This window comes from Misgurnus anguillicaudatus, chromosome 8, assembly GCF_027580225.2.
Source record: "Misgurnus anguillicaudatus chromosome 8, ASM2758022v2, whole genome shotgun sequence".
NCBI lineage: Eukaryota > Metazoa > Chordata > Actinopteri > Cypriniformes > Cobitidae > Misgurnus > Misgurnus anguillicaudatus.
This window is the reverse complement of record NC_073344.2, coordinates 19,696,944-19,716,157: the sequence shown is the minus strand read 5'-3', so window position 1 is coordinate 19,716,157 and position 19,214 is coordinate 19,696,944. Positions and strand designations below refer to the sequence as shown.

Genomic DNA, 19,214 nt, shown 5'->3' with positions numbered 1-19,214 from the left:
CTGACTTCTTTATTTTTTTATATATATTTTTTTTATTGTATCACCATACTGTGTTTTTACATACTCTTTATTTTTCTGATTGCTGATCTGATTCGAATATAATAATTTTTTAATAATGCAAAAGCGTCATGGAATTGGGAAATTGGTTACGATTTAATTGTTACCGTAGCACCGTTTTTTTTATAGAGATGCATCTTTTTTGTTTGTTTGCCAAAACCACTTTTGGCAAGCGACTAAACGGATAAAATAGATGATATGCAAACACTTGAAAATGAATCATAAATCTTCAAATTATTATTGGCGGTTAATAAATATGGGCATTCCTAATGCTTCATAACTATTAAAAAAACCGCTAAAGACAGAAGAATGGACAGTTTATACTATAGTGTAAAAATGTATGATATTTGTCACTTGCTCACTTATTTTAACCTTTGTCATGTTATATCCGATATGCCAATGCTTTAAAATTGATCAATTTTGGCAGCCAATAATTTGGGGGCATCTTTAACGCTTTATAGTTTTTTTTTAATGCTTAAGACATTGATGGACAGTTTATACCATAAATTAAAAATATATAGTAGCTTAAACCTTCCATACTGGTGGGAAGTTGCTAAAACCAGCATAACTGGTAGCTTATTTTTAGCTGGTTTAAGATGGTCCTCCCAGTCTGGCAAAGTTGCAGCTAACTCCAGCTCGAAAGGTGACCAGAACACCTCTAAACCAGCTAAAACCAAACTGGGAGAGCAACTAAAACCAGCTCACCAGCTAATTCTGGTTTTTGCAGTAGCACATTCATTAAAAAGTGTCTCAAATTATAATAGTATATTTTAGGCATAAACACTATTGGTATTATTTTTTTTCCAATTTATAATAGGCTATTTATTTCTGTAGTTTTTGTGTTATTTTCTACCCCGAGTTAAAATTGTACAATGTTACAAAATGTTTATATGACATACATTGTTGGCGTAAACATTATAAGTACGTTAAGTAAGTGTAGTTGTTTCAAACATAACATGTTTATATGTTTACAGTATAAACTATATATATATAGTATGCACTAGTATTTCAGACCGTTTCTTAATCGGAAGGCTGCAGCCTCCAGAGGTCGCGTATGTAGGCTGCGTATCATGTCATAAAAATCGTCTTAATTCAGAATATTAATAATTTTAAAGTTGACTCTTATTCTTAGTTAATCGTAAATTGTTGTACTATGTTTATGACTTGTGAATGTAATGCTCAGTTAACTTATATAAACCAGGCTTGATGACGTATGCACCTTGCATACGCGACGTCCGGAGGCTGCAGCCTTCGCATTGAGACACGTCCTCGGTCATGATTTATGCGTCGTTGCGCAGACCTGTCGGGGTGTGACATCACAGTACTCATTTCTCATGCTGATTTGGTCTACTACTGTAGTATATGGTAAGTTGGCGATTTTTGGTCAGTTTCGAGGATCTTGGCTATAAATAATCAAGAGCTGCGCCCCCTGGTGGAGTGTTTCAGCACGGCACCTCTCTCCTCCAGTATCCCACAATTCTTATGTTTACGGCTGCTCGGTGAAAGATGGCGGACAGCAGCGGTGTTAATCCTCAATCGTCCGGTTTCACCGAGAAATTAAAATCGTGGCTGTGCTGGTCGTGGACGTACATATGCGCGCTCTGGTTCGCCATGGTTTTAACGATGGTGTACGCGCTGAGAAGTCCTCTGAAGTTACAGGAGACCGTGAACGCGGGTTTGTGTTTATCATGTTTAGAAAGTTCAATTGGATTTATTTTACATTTCTGTTCATAAAGACAAAAACAACAGTTATGCAATGATACATGTTTAATAATGGTGTTATGCTGGGTGTACTTGGATAGACTGTGGCGCTACTAACGTATGGTAAAGTATGGTATCAGGTTAGATAGTCACACTATGGTATACTTGACGTGTTATTGTTTATAAAAAAAAACATACGATATGCACATACGGTAGGATTTACATGATACTTACATGTAGGATAATTTACACGCACATCCTTTACGAAAATCAACAATCGTTTTATTATAGTAAATATGTAGTAACCATGTTTTTGGTGTATTGTTTACTATTAGCATTACCATAGTTTTACTACGAATGTCATGGGGAGACGAGGGTACTGTAGTCAGTTAGGTAACGTTAAATGTGTGTTAACTACAATTTTACCACAAGTACAATGGTTACTGTTGTAAAAGCATGGGTAATTTTCGTCAAGATTATCCAGATAATGTTACCATGGTACCATGTCTTACATGTAAATAAAAACGTCACATGACATGATGGTAAACCTGTGGTGTTACCATGTTATGTACATGTCAGGTTTTGTTAAAGTAAAATATAATGATGAAAAATAATGCTTTATTTTCCCATTTTGTTATTGGTCTAATATTTAAATTGTGGTTAAATATAAAATATGAGATGTATAGAATTAATATAAATTAGAGACCTCTTTTGCACCTTTACCTTGCTGCAAAACAAATATCGAAACCATTACAGAAATACTCATGGTTTTAAAGGAAAACACCACCGTTTTTCAATATTTTACTATGTTCTTGCATCAACTTCGATGAATTAATACATCCCTATCTTTTTTCAATGCGTGCACTTTTAATCTTTGTACAGTGCTTTGTGAATGTGTTAGCATTTAGCCTAGCCCCATTCATTCCTATGGCTCCAAACAAAAGTTTTATTTTGTGCCACCATACCTACTCATGTAACAGTCCCCAAATAGGGAAAACATGGGAGTGTTTGGTGGCTTCTAAATTCATCCCTGTTTGGAGCCGTGGGAATGGATGGGGCTGGGCTGGATGCTGGCACGTTCGCGAGGCACTGTGCAGGGATTGATAGTGCACGAGTTGAAGGAAGATGGGTATGTGTTGATTTGTCTAGGTTGAGGTTAGAACATGGTAAAATATTGAAAAACGGTGATGTTTTCCTTTAATGGAAACTATTTGTGGGATGTTGTCTGCTGGATGGGAACCAATGGAAAGGAACCTGAAATAACTCAATTATGTAATGGTTTTCGCAAACAGCTGATGGTTCATAGCATTTTTGACATATAAACTATCAGAATTTGTATAGTTTATTTCAGTGGGGTTAATGTTGAATATGTCAATAAATTGTCAGGTGTTTTCACTGTTGGTAAATGATTTAATGTTGAGTTGTTATAAACATAGTCATAATTTATATTTATTTACTTTTTGTTATTGGTCCACAGCATCTGTGTTTCTAAATACTCTCACGCCTAAATTCTACGTTGCTCTCACTGGGACATCCTCTCTCATCTCTGGCCTTATTTTGGTAAGTTTTTGCTGTCTTAAAGCTCTAGAAAATAAGTCTAGTTTTTAGACAAAAAATATACAATTTAAGCAAATTTGTGCTTAAAACAAGCAAAAAAATCTGCCAATGTGGTAAGAGATTTGTGGTTAAAAAAAATTGTTTAATAAAAACGTTCACTTATTTTAAAATATTTTTTCTTACCCTATTGGCAGATTTGTTTAGCTTGTTTTAAGCACAAATGCCCTTAAATTTATTATGTCTAAAAATAGACATTTTTTTAGGTCATGTTGCTCATCAAGAAAATACATCTTGATTTAAGAATTTTTAGATATTTGTACTAAAATACTAGGTCATTTTTTAGAGTGTTTCACAACTAAACAAAGAACAACTACTCCGCCTATTTCCGGCCTCAGACTGTTAGCCTGGCGCTATTATCCGGTCATGACGTATGGTTCTCCGCTTTACCTATCTTGGTGAAGGTCATGGGTTCGAATTCCCAGGAAACACACATAACTGATAAAAATGTATAGCTTGAATGCATTGCAAGTGAATAAAAGTGTCTAGAAAATGCAAACATTTATCTTTAAAGAGATAATTGTATCTTCTTTCATCCTGCAGATATTTGAGTGGTGGTACTTCAGAAAGTATGGCACCTCATTTATCGAGCAGGTGTCTGTCAGTCACTTGCGCCCTCTGTTGGGTGGAGTGGAGAACAGCACCTCTGCAGGCCTCTTCTCTTCTGTAAACGGGGATGCGGAGCAAAGGTCCAACGTTGCAGGTTTGTGACAATGACTGGCTCTTGTTAATATCATTCTAGACAGTATGACGGAAATGTAACATGCAGGTTTTTTTCCAGAATGTAAAGTTTGGAGGAACCCCTTAAATTTATTCAGAGGTGCGGAGTACAGCAGGTATGTCACGTCAAACATTTATTTTGTGGTTCAAATCAAAATGTTGTAATTGACACGTCTTAACGTGTTTTGTTACCATGTAAAATTCAAAGTTTAGTGGTTAATGCACATGATCTGACATGTACTCGGTCAATAAAAGTATCCAAAGATGAAAATGAATGTTTTTCCTCTCTCAGGTACACATGGGTGACCGGAAAAGAGCCTTTGACGTACTACGACATGAATCTGTCAGCACAAGATCACCAGACTTTCTTCTTAGGTGACACTCAGCAGCTTCGACCCGAAGATGCATGTCAGTGTTATGATTTTTTACCTATCCAAAAAAAATGACACGCAGATTTGATTAAAGTTTAAACCGGGTTGTTATGAGCTCACATCAATACTTAATCTCTCTCTCTTTCTCTCATAATTGATCTACAGTAATGCAGAAAGCCTGGAGGGAAAGGAATCCACAGGCACGCATTCGAACAGCTTACCAGGCCATCGAGCTTAACCGCGAGTGAGTTTCCAGTCTGCCTATTTCAATCTAAAGTAACATCAGACTTGTTTACCACATGGCTCTGTTAAATGCATGAATGTAAATGTAATGTTAGGCATGTAATTTAGACATGTTGTGCATGTATTGGCTTTGAACATAGTTTATCCAATCAGATTTTAGCACCCCTTCTGTTTTATTATGATCAGTACTTGATGCATGTGAATCTGATGCATGAACCAGCACCAACAAAGCGTAGCTTGTTTCCAGCATGTGTATTGTTTTGTTCACCGTAGATGTGCGGCTGCATATGTGCTCCTAGCTGAGGAGGAAGCCACAACAATCACAGAAGCTGAACGGCTATTCAAACAAGCACTTAAAAGCGGTATGAACTTTCAGCTTCACACCCTCACACATGTACTCATCTGGTGTCTCATCTGGCACACACTAATGAGCGTTGCATTTCACAGCGGGTAAAGACACCAATCTGGTGGTCTACATCAAGAGAAGGATCGCCATGTGTGCCAGAAAACTGGGCCGCATTAAAGAAGCTGTGAAGATGATGAGAGATTTAAGTGCTTAGTTTTTACCATGCTAATGCTCGATACATGACAGCCTGAAATATGTGTATAAGGGGTATACCTCCTGAGTTTGAGTTTTTTCAAATACTGATATCATTTGTGACCCACTCTGTGAAAACCCAACTAAAGTATTTTTTGTGATTTAAATCCATAATTGAAATTAAACTTTGATGTCGATAATCTCATTATTTGATTGTGAGGCTTTAGTCTGGATTTCACAGACAGGGTCACATTTAGGGGCCGTTTACACGACATCGATTTCAGCCGTAAATGCGAAGGTTTTTATGCGGTTTGGCTGTTCGTTGAAAACGCAAGTTTTTGATAACGACGCTAATCTGTAATAATGATGATGTGCTAGTTCAGTCTACAAATATAACCAAAACAACAATTGGGGGCCTACAACTAAGTTGACCAAATTTTAAGCACTTTGTAGGCCGCGGTTTCTTGTAGTAATTAACCTACGTCATCGTTCGTCTAAACAAAACGGATCTATGTTTTGCCATCTTGATTATTTGTATTTATCTTCCTGAAGACGAATGCATGTGCAGCAGGTGTGTAGTGTTTCTTTACAAGGTAACATCGCCATCTACTGGCCAGGCATACGTAATGCAGGGGATCTTTTGACAGCGTTGTCGTGTCTACGTAAAATATTTCATAAAGACAAAGGGAAAACTTAACTACATTGTTGTCACAAATGTAGTCTTAAATTTGGTTGCTGTGAACTACATTTGGTGAACCTTTTCTAAACACACCAAAGCATTTCCTTGATGGTTCTGCTACATTATAGCTAGGGCTACAAAACGATTAATCGCGACTAATCATTTGCAGAATAAGAGTTTTTATATATGTCTATGTATTGTGTATAATAATTTTGTATATATAAATACAGATATATTATACAAAAGTATATGTTTAAGAAATATTTACATGTTACATTATATATAATTATAAATACTTAATATATAAATAGATTTTTTCCTTGAAATTATACATGCATGGGTGTATTTATATTAGGGATGCACCAAATCCAGGATTCGGATTCGGCCTGATAACACACATCAGGTGCTGACATGGAGATAAGCTTTTTCTTTCGGTGAGCCTTAGGGGCGGGTCACATTTTGCGGATGCGAGCGTGTCGCACAGCATTGCTTTCATAATGCATAGGCTTACGGTAATTGTCAAAATAGTTTTTCCCACTTGTCATCCTGGCATAATGTTGCTTATCCTTTTTTTACAGTTAAAATTAAATAAAATGAAAAATACACTGCTGTGGACGTTGTTTACTTCATTAATGTGTTTTACTGTGTTAATGGATTCGGTATTCGGCCGAACCCAAAAAATCTGGATTCGATGCATCCCTAATTTATATTTACATAATTATTATACACAGTACACACACACACACATATGATGTAAACAAAACCTTTTATTCTGCAAACGATTAGTCGCGATTAATCGTTTAGTTAGTCGCGATTAATTATAACCATAAAATTATTGAATTTTAAAGTTGAAATATCAATGAATTTGAAGGCCGTCTGTGTTTAGCACGAATGCATGCTTGTACCACTTGACACATTTGCACTCCTCCAAAAAATTTATTGGAGGCTGATGATTTTGTTATTTCCATTTGTTTTCTATACAGTTAATGAAAGAATTTCCTTTACTTGGAATGTTAAATATTCACGAGAACCTTCTGGAGGCTTTATTAGAACTGCAGGCCTATGCCGACGTACAGGCAGTCCTTGCAAAATACGACGGTGAGTACACCTACACGTGATCACAACTGGAATAATCTTGAATAGTATTGCAAAGTATTGCTACTTACACTATCCCCTGGTTTTACAGACGAGGCTTAAAGATAGTCCTAGACTAAAACACATGTTTAAGCTGTCTCTACACAAAATAACTTACACCAACAGATCTTAAAGGGGCTATGGCATGAAAATCTGACTTTTCCATAATTAAGTGCAATGATTGGGTCCTTAGTGCTGGTATCAACCTAGAAAATTTGAAAAAGATGAACCCTGTAACTTAGTTTTGGGAAACCATTCTCTACAAGCACATGAAAAAATAGGTCGTTGAAATTTGGCTCTCCTTATGATGTCATAAGGAGCTCTTATTATAATAATACCACCCCTTAATCCAACCACAGCACTGCCATTTAGTGCAGAGAAAAAATAATTCACAGAACAATTGAGTTTCAATTTCAACAAACCACCATCATTGTGATCCGTGTTTGCACTTCATCCGCTCATATGTATTTTAAAAGGACACACCCAAAACGGCACATTTTTGCACACACCTACAAAGTGGCAATTTAAACATGCTATGATTAATTATTTATATGGTATTTTGAGCTAAAACTTCACATATGTGCTCTGGGGACACCAAAGATTTATTTGACATCTTAAAAAATTCCTGTGACATGGCCCCTTTAAAATATCCCAGTGCCATTGATTTGTCTCAAGATACAAACCATGTTTTTTTCGAAGGCGTGTTTATAAAAGATGCTTCATTTAACAGGCCTAGTCCTGGGTTTAGCTAAGCCTAGTCTGTAAAACCAGGCCTATGGTATATTTGGTAGCATAATGTAGTGTAACAGAGTCCATATTACCCTAATGAATGTTTTCACCTCTTCAGACATCAGCTTGCCAAAATCAGCCACTATATGCTACACATCCGCTTTACTGAAAGCAAGAGCCGTGTCAGATAAGTGAGTATGAGAAATATGTCCTGATATTTAATAGCATAGATGATGGTTTACTAAATAATGTTTTGAATGTGTGTCACGTGACAGATTTTCACCTGAAACAGCCTCCAGACGAGGTCTCAGCACAGCAGAGATGAACGCAGTGGAGGCCATACACAGAGCTGTGGAGTTTAACCCACACGTACCAAAGGTAAGAGGACCGGGGCGTTGTGTACTGGACTTCTTGTTTGCTCTTAAGGCAAAATATTTAATGCTACTTTAGTTGTGATCCTGCATGTGAAAACCTAACTAAAGTTATTTTTGTAAAATCATCCTACATAATGTAAAGAACAATACGTGAAAATAACCTTAATATCCTAAATATTTACTAAGATCATGACAAAGATTGAAATCGATGCAAAATCAATAAAAGAAATCAAACTTTTATACTCCTAATGTCATCATTAGATTATGAGATTTTAGCCTTTTTAGACTTTACAGATAGGGTCACGTTTGTAAATCACCTTGGATTATTTTGCACTGCATAAAATGATTTTCAAGAAATATTTTTTTTGTATTTTTTTCTTGTTTTCAGTAAAAATATCAAAAAATTCTTAAATTAAGATGCTTTTTTTGATGAGCAAAACAACCCAAAAAATAAGTCTAATTTTTAGATCAAAAATATCAAATTTAATTGATTTTGTGCATAAAACAAGAAAAAAAATCTGCCAATGGGGTAAGCAAATTTTTATAGATTTTTTCTTTAATTTAGTGTTTAAGAAAAATGTTCAAGATTTTTGCTTACCCCATTGGGTGAATTTCTACTTAGTATTTTCTTCTTGTTTTCAGTAGAAATATCTAAAAATTCTTAAATCAAGATGAATTTTCTTGATGAGCAAAATGACCAAAAAATTCTAGTTTTTAGACCAAAAATATAAAATTTAGGTGATATTGTGCTTAAAACAAGCAAAAATATCTGCCAATGGGGTGATTAAGTGTTTAAGAAAAAATTTTACTTATTTCAAGATTGTTTTCTCACCCCATTGGCAGATATTTTTGGTTGTTTAAGCACAAATTCACTTAAATTGTATGTTGGTTGTTTAAAACTAGACTTATTTTCTTAGGTCATTTTGTTCATCAAGAATATAAATCTTATTTTAAGAAAATACTAAGTAAGAAAGTCATTTTTTGCAGTGTGACTAGCCTAAAATAAGAACCCCCCAAACAAATATATGCACATACATCTTTTTAAAATGCTTAAACTATGAATTTTTTTGTGATTTATTGTTTTAGTATATTGCTTCGCTGTATTGTTTAGTCTCGCACATCCCTATTTATTTCACTCCGGCAAATCTGTTCATTTTTGGATTGCAATTTCGCCCATGCATTACGTTACAATTACAAATATGTTATAGTTATATTGCAATGTCTTGAATTTAACTTATTCTACAAATCTTTGTGTTTGGTTTTTGACAAGCGCACACCAAAACGTTTGAGAACCAGTGCATTAATGTAAATGTTGGGATTTTGTTATTTTCATGACCAGAAGGTGATGCTATTGTAGTTTATAATGATGGATCATAGTCCTCTATACACTTCTCATAAGTGTGTGTTTATATCGAAAAAAAAAAGATTTACATTCTTGCATTTGACAGAATTTTTTTAGAGACTTACTATACAGTGAAGGTACGTTTTATCAGTATTTTTTAACTCGCAGCCTTTTAGTTGTTAGTTGTGTTTGGCAAGCAAATGAAAACGTTATATCTCCTTTTGATTTCCTTTTGTTCTTCAAAGATGTTTTACATCTCATCATCTGTTGCTTTCTTTGTACCTGGCTTCAACTTACCAATTTCCAAAACACTAGATCAGACTTCAAACGGACATACTCGCGTGACCTCTTCACACTTAAACACGCAATCTCAGACCAAAGAGTATTTTACACATATCCATGCACTCTAGACAGGCTGTATCAGACTACAAAGGGCACCTGTTTGAGACCTGCAGCAAATATAAACACACACACACCTGGTGTTTCTTATACCTCATATCGAAAAGGACATCAGACTCACTCATTAGTTAACAACGTTTATGTTAGGGTTTTTTACCTGTATACCTGTATGAATCATCCACTTTGTTTAACCTTTTAGCAAAATGTCGTATAGAAAGCTATAGTAGACCAAACATATTACTGAGATCTGTAATAGTGTTCCTGTTGAATGTGGGTAAACCTGCAACATTGTTTTTCACAATGCAGAGCATCTAAATACTTATACCTATAGACAGTAGAGACATAAGGAAAACAAAACATATAAAAATACATAGAATATTACATAAAATACATCGAATTTTTTATTATAAAAAGTACTTCAAATGTTGTATTATATGCCATCTTAACTTCCCACAAAGCAGTGAGTTATGCACAACCAGTGAAGTATTTAGTACACTGTAAAAAGTAAAAGTTGGATCAACTTAAAAAAATTATTTTAATTGGTAACGCCTAAAAGTTTTTTCAACCTATTTTTTCTTTCTTTAACTCTTTCCCCACCATTGACAAGTTAACTTGTCAATTAAGAGATAACGCTTCCCTGCCAATGATGAGTTTTTCCGACAAACCGTATTTCCGCTATTATCCACCAGGTGGCTCTCTTACCCAACTTATAAAACCCGGAAGTATTCCCTAAGGGTAAACAGTTTAAACTCTGTGTATGTTTTGAGGTTCGATTTATTAAAATTTTAAGTGTTACCAATTGAATTAATTTTTTTTTACATTTTTTTGCCTTAAATTTTCACTTAAAGTAAGAAAATTTAAGTTAAAAAAACTTCTGACTTTAGGCTTTAGCAGTTGACGTAATTTTTTAAACATTTTTCGCCTTAAATTTTCATTTAAAGTGAGAAAATTTAAGTTGAAAAAACTTCTGACTTTAGGTGTTACCAATTGACGTAATTAATACAAAAAAATGTTTCACCTTAAATTTACACTTAAACTGAAAAAAATTATTTTAATAAAACTTCTGATTTTAGGCATTACCAATTTAATTTTTTTTACATTTTCACCTTAAATCTTTACTTAAAGCAACACTATGTAGTTTCCATGTAAAAATGACCTACAGCTCCCCCATGTGGTTGAAAAGCGCAATAGTGCCTGATATCAGACACTCTTCTGCAGGCAGGGGGAGGGGCGGGGCTGTGTGCTCTACCCTCCACCGCCACTTTCAGAGTGTGCTTGTAGCAGCTAGGAGGCTGCTCAGGTTGCAGCAAGTACAATTTGTCCAGTTAAAAGTTGTTCAATCACTGAAATAATTTTAGGGACATTATTTAAAGGTAAAAAAACTACATAGTGTTGCTTTAAAGGGAAATTTTAAAAAATAGATTTTCTGATTTTAGACGTTACCAACTGAAGTAAATTTTTATTTAAAAATTTCACCTTCTAATTTTTAGATTGACTTTTTCTCAAGGATTTATTTATTATCATTAACTAAAACTATGTAAAACATGCCTGATAATTGAAATTACATTAAATGTAGTCCTAAAAATTGGTTGAAATACGTCAAGTAACCGTCTTAGCAATAAACTGAAATATTAATTGAAACAAAAACTAAACTAATGTCAAATAAAGTTAATCGAAATAGTAATATTAGTTCAAAATAAATAAATAAAAAGTGACAAATGGTGATAGCAAAATTACAAAAACTTAAACTAAAATTAACATTTCAAACTAAACTTAAAATATTACATTAAAAATCTAATTCAGAATATAAAAATACAAAGTTAAAATAAAATCTACCAACTCTGGCAACTCTGGTTTACATCCATTATAGTGACCCATTGGAACTATAATGGATGTAAACGTTATGCAAAATTAAATGCATTGGGTGCACAAGGTGGTGCAATGTGATGTCATATGTCCACAGGCACATGTACGTCACACTGCATGTCTGAAAGACCTCTATAGTGTGATGACATCATTCAGGGTCGTTATGGTAGGTGAAAGGGTAAAGTGGTACGAGACAGACTCAGACAGAGGCTTATGGGAGTTCAACAGGGGCTTATGAGGTACTACCACATAAAAGAGACCATCGCTGACAATTGATCCCTCATAAAAGAGGTGGCCCTGTTTGTGTGCGGGCATGTTGTATAGGACAGCTGCCTGTGTAATGTCAGCCATCATCAAAAAGCTAAATTACCCTTGTCTGCATAGTGTATATATATATATATGTGTGTGTATACATCACAACAGATTCTTTGTGGTGAGAAGATATATTACAAGTGCAGAAAAAGGTGTTTTTTAATCATGTTAAAGGTATGCTGGATACATTGTAGAGGGTATCGGTTGTTTGACTGTTTAAATTGTGATGTAGTCTGATCACAGGGACTTTTGGGAAGGTTATCCACTAAATAATCCTATTTAATTCTGCTTTAATGGTCTTTACAACATTCACCTCAGGGTCTGGATCAGGACTGCTCAAAAATAAACCTAGTGTTTATTAGCTCAATATGCAGCTTATATATCTATATAAAATATATACACACAAGTCGGTTATAGATGTACATTGTAAAATTGAGCGATTGAGCAGATTTTCTTATTATTTCAGGTCATTTTACTTCATTTGTTTACATTCATTCATTCATTTTTCATTGTTTAAACTAGGGTTTCCCAAACTGGGGGTTCGTGAACCCTTGGTGGTGGTTCGTAGGTGAATTGCAGTGGGTTCGTGAGTTGATGAAAAATAATCAATTACAATTAAATCTAGATACTAACACACACACACACACACACACACACACACACACACACACACACACACACATATATATATATAATTTTTTTGTTAATCTTGTGACCATTACACAATACTACAATATATTAAAAACGGAGAACTTATGCAAATCAAATAAACATTTTTGAGTTAAACATGCAAATGTGCTATTAAAGTATTTAATTATTTACTTAAAATCTCAGGGCTACTTCCAAGTAAATCATTTTAGTCAACTGGGTTCGGCTGACGAAAAAGTTTGAAAACCCTGGTTTCAACTAAATAGTAAATTTTCTAATTTCTTTAAGTTTTGAAATTTAAAAAAAAATGTCTGTCTATATTCCCAAAGTATTTATTAGAGATGAAGAGTCTGATTTTGCCTCCTGAACACATTTTGAAGAGAGGAGACAGTGAAGCAGTGGCATACGCGTTCTTTCACCTGCAGCACTGGAAACGGGCAGAGGGGGCGCTAAACCTGCTGCACTGCACCTGGGAGGGCAGTAAGTATACACACCTGTTACCGCAGCTCTTATGTATGTGTGCATACATGATAGGCACTCTTGTCAAATGCTGTGTATCAGTGGCGACTCGTGACTGCTCTTCCGAGGATGCGCTAATTCCAAATAAGTGTTCGGATTATCACGTGTGTGGTTCCCTTTTCCAAAATATGTGTCATGTGTGTGGAGAGATCCTGTGTGCATCACGTGTTTTGTCAAAATAAGTGCCTGCTGCAGACGCGTCAAAACCGTTTATGATGAAAGACACGCTCACGTTTTCAAAATACACACAAGACACTCCCTTAAACTCTGATTACGCATGAGATTGTGCGAGTATCTGGCACACGCGAGCGTCTCCTTTCAAGTTCAAGGCAGCGGGCACTTATTTTGGCATGACACGTGATGCACACACGATCTCCCAAAGCGCAGAACACATATTTTGAAATGACGAACCACACACATGACAAGCTACATACATGTTGTGACGAACTTCGCATCGTGCGCTTCAAAAAAAGATGTCACCAGCCGCCACTGCTGTGTATATATGTAAAATCACCAGACGTCTTTGTTTTTGTAGCTTTCAGAATTATTCCATACCCTCTGGAGAAAGGTCACCTCTTTTATCCTTACCCAGGATGCACAGAGACCGCAGACAGAGAACTTCTGCCGTGTAAGTGTAGAAAACTCTGGTATTCATCAGTTATGTAATATAATTGGCTTGCATAAGTATATAGGATCTGAAGGTTTTAACAATTGATATGTGTTACAAAAATATTACTTCTGTGGACTTTTTGGACTTCAAATTTAAAGCACCATTTAAAGCTTGAAACAGGTATGACATTTTCTAGTACAACTTCAATTGTGTTCGTCTGATAAAAGTTAATTATATTCATCGAGGATGGCTTGCGGGTGAGTAATTTTCATTTCCGGGTGCACTATCCCTTTAAGTGATAGTGTGGTGGAAATCGAACAAACAACTTTCTGGTTGCCATCCCTTCAGACCTTTTTCCAGGGTGCCTTATTTTGATTGGTTGATCAGCATTTTCATTGGTTTGAACCACAAAACATGTGATGTCCATTCCAGTGGACGCAGGGTCTGAAGGGGTTAAAGCAGCACAATACGCCACCTATCTTTATGTCCTTCTAAAGATTCTTTTTTGTGCCACATGTCAATTGTTGAAGCTTTCAGACCGTGTGTACTTGTGCAAGCCAATTATATTATTATTTAGTATTAAGCTAGAAATGCAGAACATGCTACATTAGGATGCTTTGTTTTGTACTGTAGATTTTAGCAAGTGCATATAGAAAGTGTCTTTTCACAGTATACTTCAGATAAAGTAGAGTAGTTATGGTAGCGTAACTATAATGCATTCATGATGCTAATACAACACGAGTTTTCTTTGTACTACGAAATGAATGATATAAACAGTTGTTGTGTTGTGACTTGCGACATGCATTGTTTTCGTAGGCTCTTGCCAATGCGAAACTCTTGCCGTTTCATTGTTGACGTGTTTCAAGTACGTCGATTTTTCTCTCTTGTACCACCAGCGTTTCACGAGGTCTCGGTTTATCCGAAGAAGGAGCTTCCCTTCTTCATCCTCTTCACAGCGGGCCTGTGCTCTTTCTGTGCCATGCTGGCCATGCTAACACACCAGTTTCCTGAACTCATGGGGGTCTTCGTCAAAGCCGTGAGTACCTGCATTGGTTTCATTTGTTTCCTCTTTGACCTTTTTGTTTGTTTGATTGTTTAGAAGAGAAAGCGTACGATGAGTGAACTACGAAGATAAACAGTTTGTATTATGTTGCAATAAAAGTCTCAGTTAGGGACTTTCAGGACCAAGAGTCTTCAACAGACGCTGAAATGATTCATTGAAGTATGTGAATACACTGCAAAAAATGATTTTCAAGAAAAAAAATTATTTAGTATTTTTGTCTTGTTTTCAGTAAAAAAATAAAAAAATTCTTAAAGGGATAGTTCACCTTAAAATAAAAAGTCTGTCATCATTGACTCATCCTCATGTTGTTGTAAACCTGCATGAATTTCTTTTTTCTGATGAACACAAAAGAAGATATTTTGAGAGATTATGGTGAACACACAGCAGTAGGTGACCATAGACTTCCATAGTAGGAATAAAAAAAATGATGGAATTTAATGGGAACCGTCAACTGTGTGCTTACCATCATTTATAAAAATATTTTCTTAGTCATTTATCACAATACTTCCAAAATATTTTTTTCTTACTATGGAAGTCAATGGTCACTTACTGCTATGTGTTTACCATCATTTCTCAAAATATCTTCTTTTGTGTTCATCAGAAAAAAGAAATTCATAAGGTTTAGAACAACATGGGGACGAGTGAATGGTGACAGAATTTTCATTTTGAAGTGAACTATCCTTTTAAATTAAGATGCTTTTTTGATGAGCAGGGCGAACCAGGAAGGTGGGTCTAGTTTTTGGACCAAAAATATCAAATTTAAGTGATTTTGTGCATAAAACAAGCAAAAAAAAAATCTGCAAATGGGGTAAGCAAAAAATATCTTGAACATTTTTCTTAAACACTAAATTCAAGAAAAATTAGCTTTTTTTGCTTGTTTTATGCACAAAATCACTTAAATTTGATATTTTTGGTCTAAAAACTAGACTTATTTTCTTGAGTTGTTTTGCTCATTAAGAAAAAGCATATTAATTTGAGAATTTTTGGATGTTTTTACTGAGAACAAGACAAAAGTGCTAAGAAATTTTTTCTTGAAAATATTTTTTTTGCAGTTGTACACTCCCACTTTTGTGTTAATATAGAAAAGCACCATATATATACATACAGCTGATGAATATCAGATCAGCTAAGATGGCTGAAGTATTTCAGTTATTTAATTAACTCAGTTTCGCAACTCATTACTTTCAGAAGAACAGATGTACAAGATTACAATATTTTTTATTACACCTCATAAAAAAAGACATTCACAAAGTCATAAATACGAAAGCAAGCTGAAATGTTTCCATAAACTTTTTTGTTTTTCATTTGATGGGTATTTAGCGTTAAACCCGAGTCTGCTTAACATAAAGGCCGAAGTTTAAGCCGTCTGTGAGGTAAAGCGTACAACGATGAAATCGGGCACAATTCGGTTTTAGGGGCTTTACCTCTCGCATGCGTCTCTCTTTTGAAAGCATGCACGCTTTGTTTTTTGTCTACTCCAAACATCTTGTTCTCCTTGGGGAACGATGCTTTAATTTGTAAGTGCAATAAATTGGAGACACGCAGCCTCGTTGACCATTATCTTTTTATCAACCTCATTCGTCATGTTACAACATGTATTTACCCTAGCACTATCTGCTTCCTAAATCTGTGTTCGAATGGATGATACCTCTCCAGCATCGACTCTGGGACTCTACTCTCCACCCGGTTTTCCTCCCTCTTCGACCTACAAACCTGGGCTTCCTTTCCCATATTCGATCATAAACATTTGTTCATCTGTGAGATATACTGCTTCATAAACACATTAGCAGCTTGTTTATTGTGGATTGAACTGTGTGGTTTTTTTTATTGGCATGCTTTCACGCCAGTTTTAAAGTTGTGGAGCTGGTTGCCATCCAGAAATGTCTTGTTTGCGTCTGTCCTGACCTCCGTGTACTAAAGTATTGCAGAAGGACAAACTCCATCATACTTATGTCTAGCAATTCAGGTACTTAAAAGAGTCGTCTTTCTGACGTCTTGTGACTCGGACGCTTTCACTTGCAATATACGAAACTTCTGCATTAGCTCACAAAAAAACGGTTACTTATTTTTATTTCTTTCATCTTTACTGTTTGCCATAGAGCTTATTATGCCATACTTAGCAATAAATCTAAAAAATTTTAATCCGGAGCTTGGAAAAACTATTAGAGTTGCTTCACCAAACATTTGTTTGGTTGCAAGGTTGTAATTACTGTAGAGTCAGAGCAAAACTTTACCAGTGATGGGAAATTAAACCTCTGAAATATTTAGCTTTATTTGTGTAAGTACTAGTTTATATTTCAGCAAAGAAATTTGTACGCTGCTGTCTGTTATTAGTGGTGCTTGCTAAGGCAAGCATCATCATTATTAACGCTCATACTTATTTTATTTTCCACCCAAAACTCGTCCTGCACCGCTGGTGTTATAACCACGAGTGGTGCATCAAATGGGGCGGCATGTTGAGGAGATGTGAGCTATTACTTTTCGAAGCAATCGGACGTGCCCGGTGGATGGTAAAATGGACCAAAAATATCTTTACACTACATTATAGATTCTTTAACTTGACTGATTTGCCAAACAGAAACCTTAGCAGTGAATAAGCAAACCTGCTTTGAACTTTCATAATATGTGCATTTCATATTCATTTGTGAAAACAAAAAAAGGTTTTTCTGACGTTAATGGTTCCTTATATTAGCCAAAAATGGTTCTTCTGTGACATCCTGTATTTTTACGAGTGCATACATCTGACTCATCTTTCTCTTTTTCTCCCTGCAGTTCTTCAGCACCCTCTTTGCACCGCTGGGTTTTTTTGCTGACAAGATGGAGAGTTTTATGCCCTCCTGCTTGTGGCATCAACTAACAAACGTCTGACGAACAACACCACACACACGTGGACATACTTGCACTCAGAAACACTACTGTACATGTAACACATGAATAAGATGTTCAAAGCGGTACTGAAAATAAAAATGTTTTGGCTGTTTGACACAATCGTACTTTGCTTTTCTACCACATTATTTATTGGGTGAAGTCATTGATATGCACAAATCCAAGTGTTTCCAGCTGGGACACTATATGATCACCTTACAAGATTTATGACACGACTGGCACATATTTTGTGCGTGTATCCCTGCATTGTCTATGATGATATAGTGTTAATGCAGCCAGTGGGCAATGTGGTGGCCTTGTGGACCCTGATGAATCACAGGCAGTAAATTACGTGTCTGTTTTTAGCAGACTTCATGAAACACAGATCAGTTTGGTCTCAACAGCAGTCTGTGCATCTCTGAAGATCGTGCCAACCGATGATATATTAGTGATGGGCCATTGTAACATTAGGAAACAATATATATGGATGATAAATGCATTGTCAGGTTACCAGACAAAGAGAATGAAAATTGGTGCAGTTATCAGTATATTTGCTTCAAGGTATATTGAAGCGAACAACTTTAAATGTAAGACAGATGTAAAAAAGCTTTTTGTTTTGTATGCATGGCCATATTTATCAAAAGGTTAAGATCCATTGATCTTATTTTCTATTAACTGTACCAAAGTATTTTGTTTTAGACTACATTGTAGACATTAACAGTCGTTTAAAGTTACATTAAGCTCTTTTAAACAATTTTATAAGCCACATTGATACTAAAGCTTGTTAGTCTTTAATACATGTTGTGTAAACCCAAAGTATGTATGTTGTTCAAAATACTTCCCCAGCTTTCTGTCATGTTTTTCAAAGCACAGCAAGGCCTCTCGACATATTTGGCAGGAACGTAGTTGTTCACAGCTACATATAAGACAAGCACATAGCATCAATGATCAAAGATCTTTGCGCCACCTGCTTTTTTTGGCGGTCTTCCATTTAAAAGACGAGGTCGTGCAAGGTTAGACTGAATAGCAATTTTGTAATGTACCGAATGTGGAGTATGAAAAGGACCAGGCTTACAAAGGTAAGGGGGGAAAGGATGAAAAATATATGTGTGACCCACAAAACCAGTCATAAGTCACACCGGTATATTTGTAGCAATTGCCAACAATACATTGTATTGGTCAAAATTATAGTTTTTTAAAAATTATTAGGATATAAAGTAAATAAATAGTTAATTTATCATTATTAAGATGTGTTGCTATGGACTTTTTTATATTTAGTTTTTGTTGCACCCTCATATTTCAGATTTTCAAATAGTTGTATATATCAGCCAAATATTGTTCTAACAAACTAAACATCAAAGGAAGCTTATTTATTCAGATTATAAATCTCAATTTCAAAAATTTGACCCTTATGAATGATTTTGTGGGCT

The 19,214-nt window shown here is 35.4% G+C and overlaps 1 protein-coding gene across 1 annotated transcript; it reads left to right on the top strand.

Moving 5' to 3' along the window:
- Positions 1 to 1,395: 1,395 nt before the first annotated feature.
- On the top strand, positions 1,396 to 17,907 carry st7l (suppression of tumorigenicity 7 like). Its single transcript, XM_073870431.1, has 15 exons — positions 1,396 to 1,732; positions 3,236 to 3,318; positions 3,916 to 4,075; positions 4,154 to 4,208; positions 4,385 to 4,500; positions 4,629 to 4,707; positions 4,980 to 5,068; positions 5,154 to 5,258; positions 6,911 to 7,021; positions 7,905 to 7,977; positions 8,062 to 8,164; positions 13,057 to 13,207; positions 13,782 to 13,874; positions 14,753 to 14,892; positions 17,692 to 17,907. Exons 1-15 carry the CDS (start codon positions 1,564 to 1,566, stop codon positions 17,785 to 17,787), a joined length of 1,623 nt encoding a protein of 540 aa, XP_073726532.1. The 5' UTR covers positions 1,396 to 1,563; the 3' UTR covers positions 17,788 to 17,907.
- The last annotated feature ends 1,307 nt before the right edge of the window (positions 17,908 to 19,214 follow it).

Bases quoted from the DNA above. Each gene is read 5' to 3' on its own strand.
- st7l (XM_073870431.1), top strand. From the start codon at position 1,564: ATGGCGGACAGCAGCGGTGTTAATCCTCAATCGTCCGGTTTCACCGAG. The intron at 4,209-4,384 runs GTATGTCACGTC...TTCCTCTCTCAG, and splicing joins AGAGGTGCGGAGTACAGCAG to GTACACATGGGTGACCGGAA. The intron at 4,708-4,979 runs GTGAGTTTCCAG...TGTTCACCGTAG, and splicing joins GCCATCGAGCTTAACCGCGA to ATGTGCGGCTGCATATGTGC.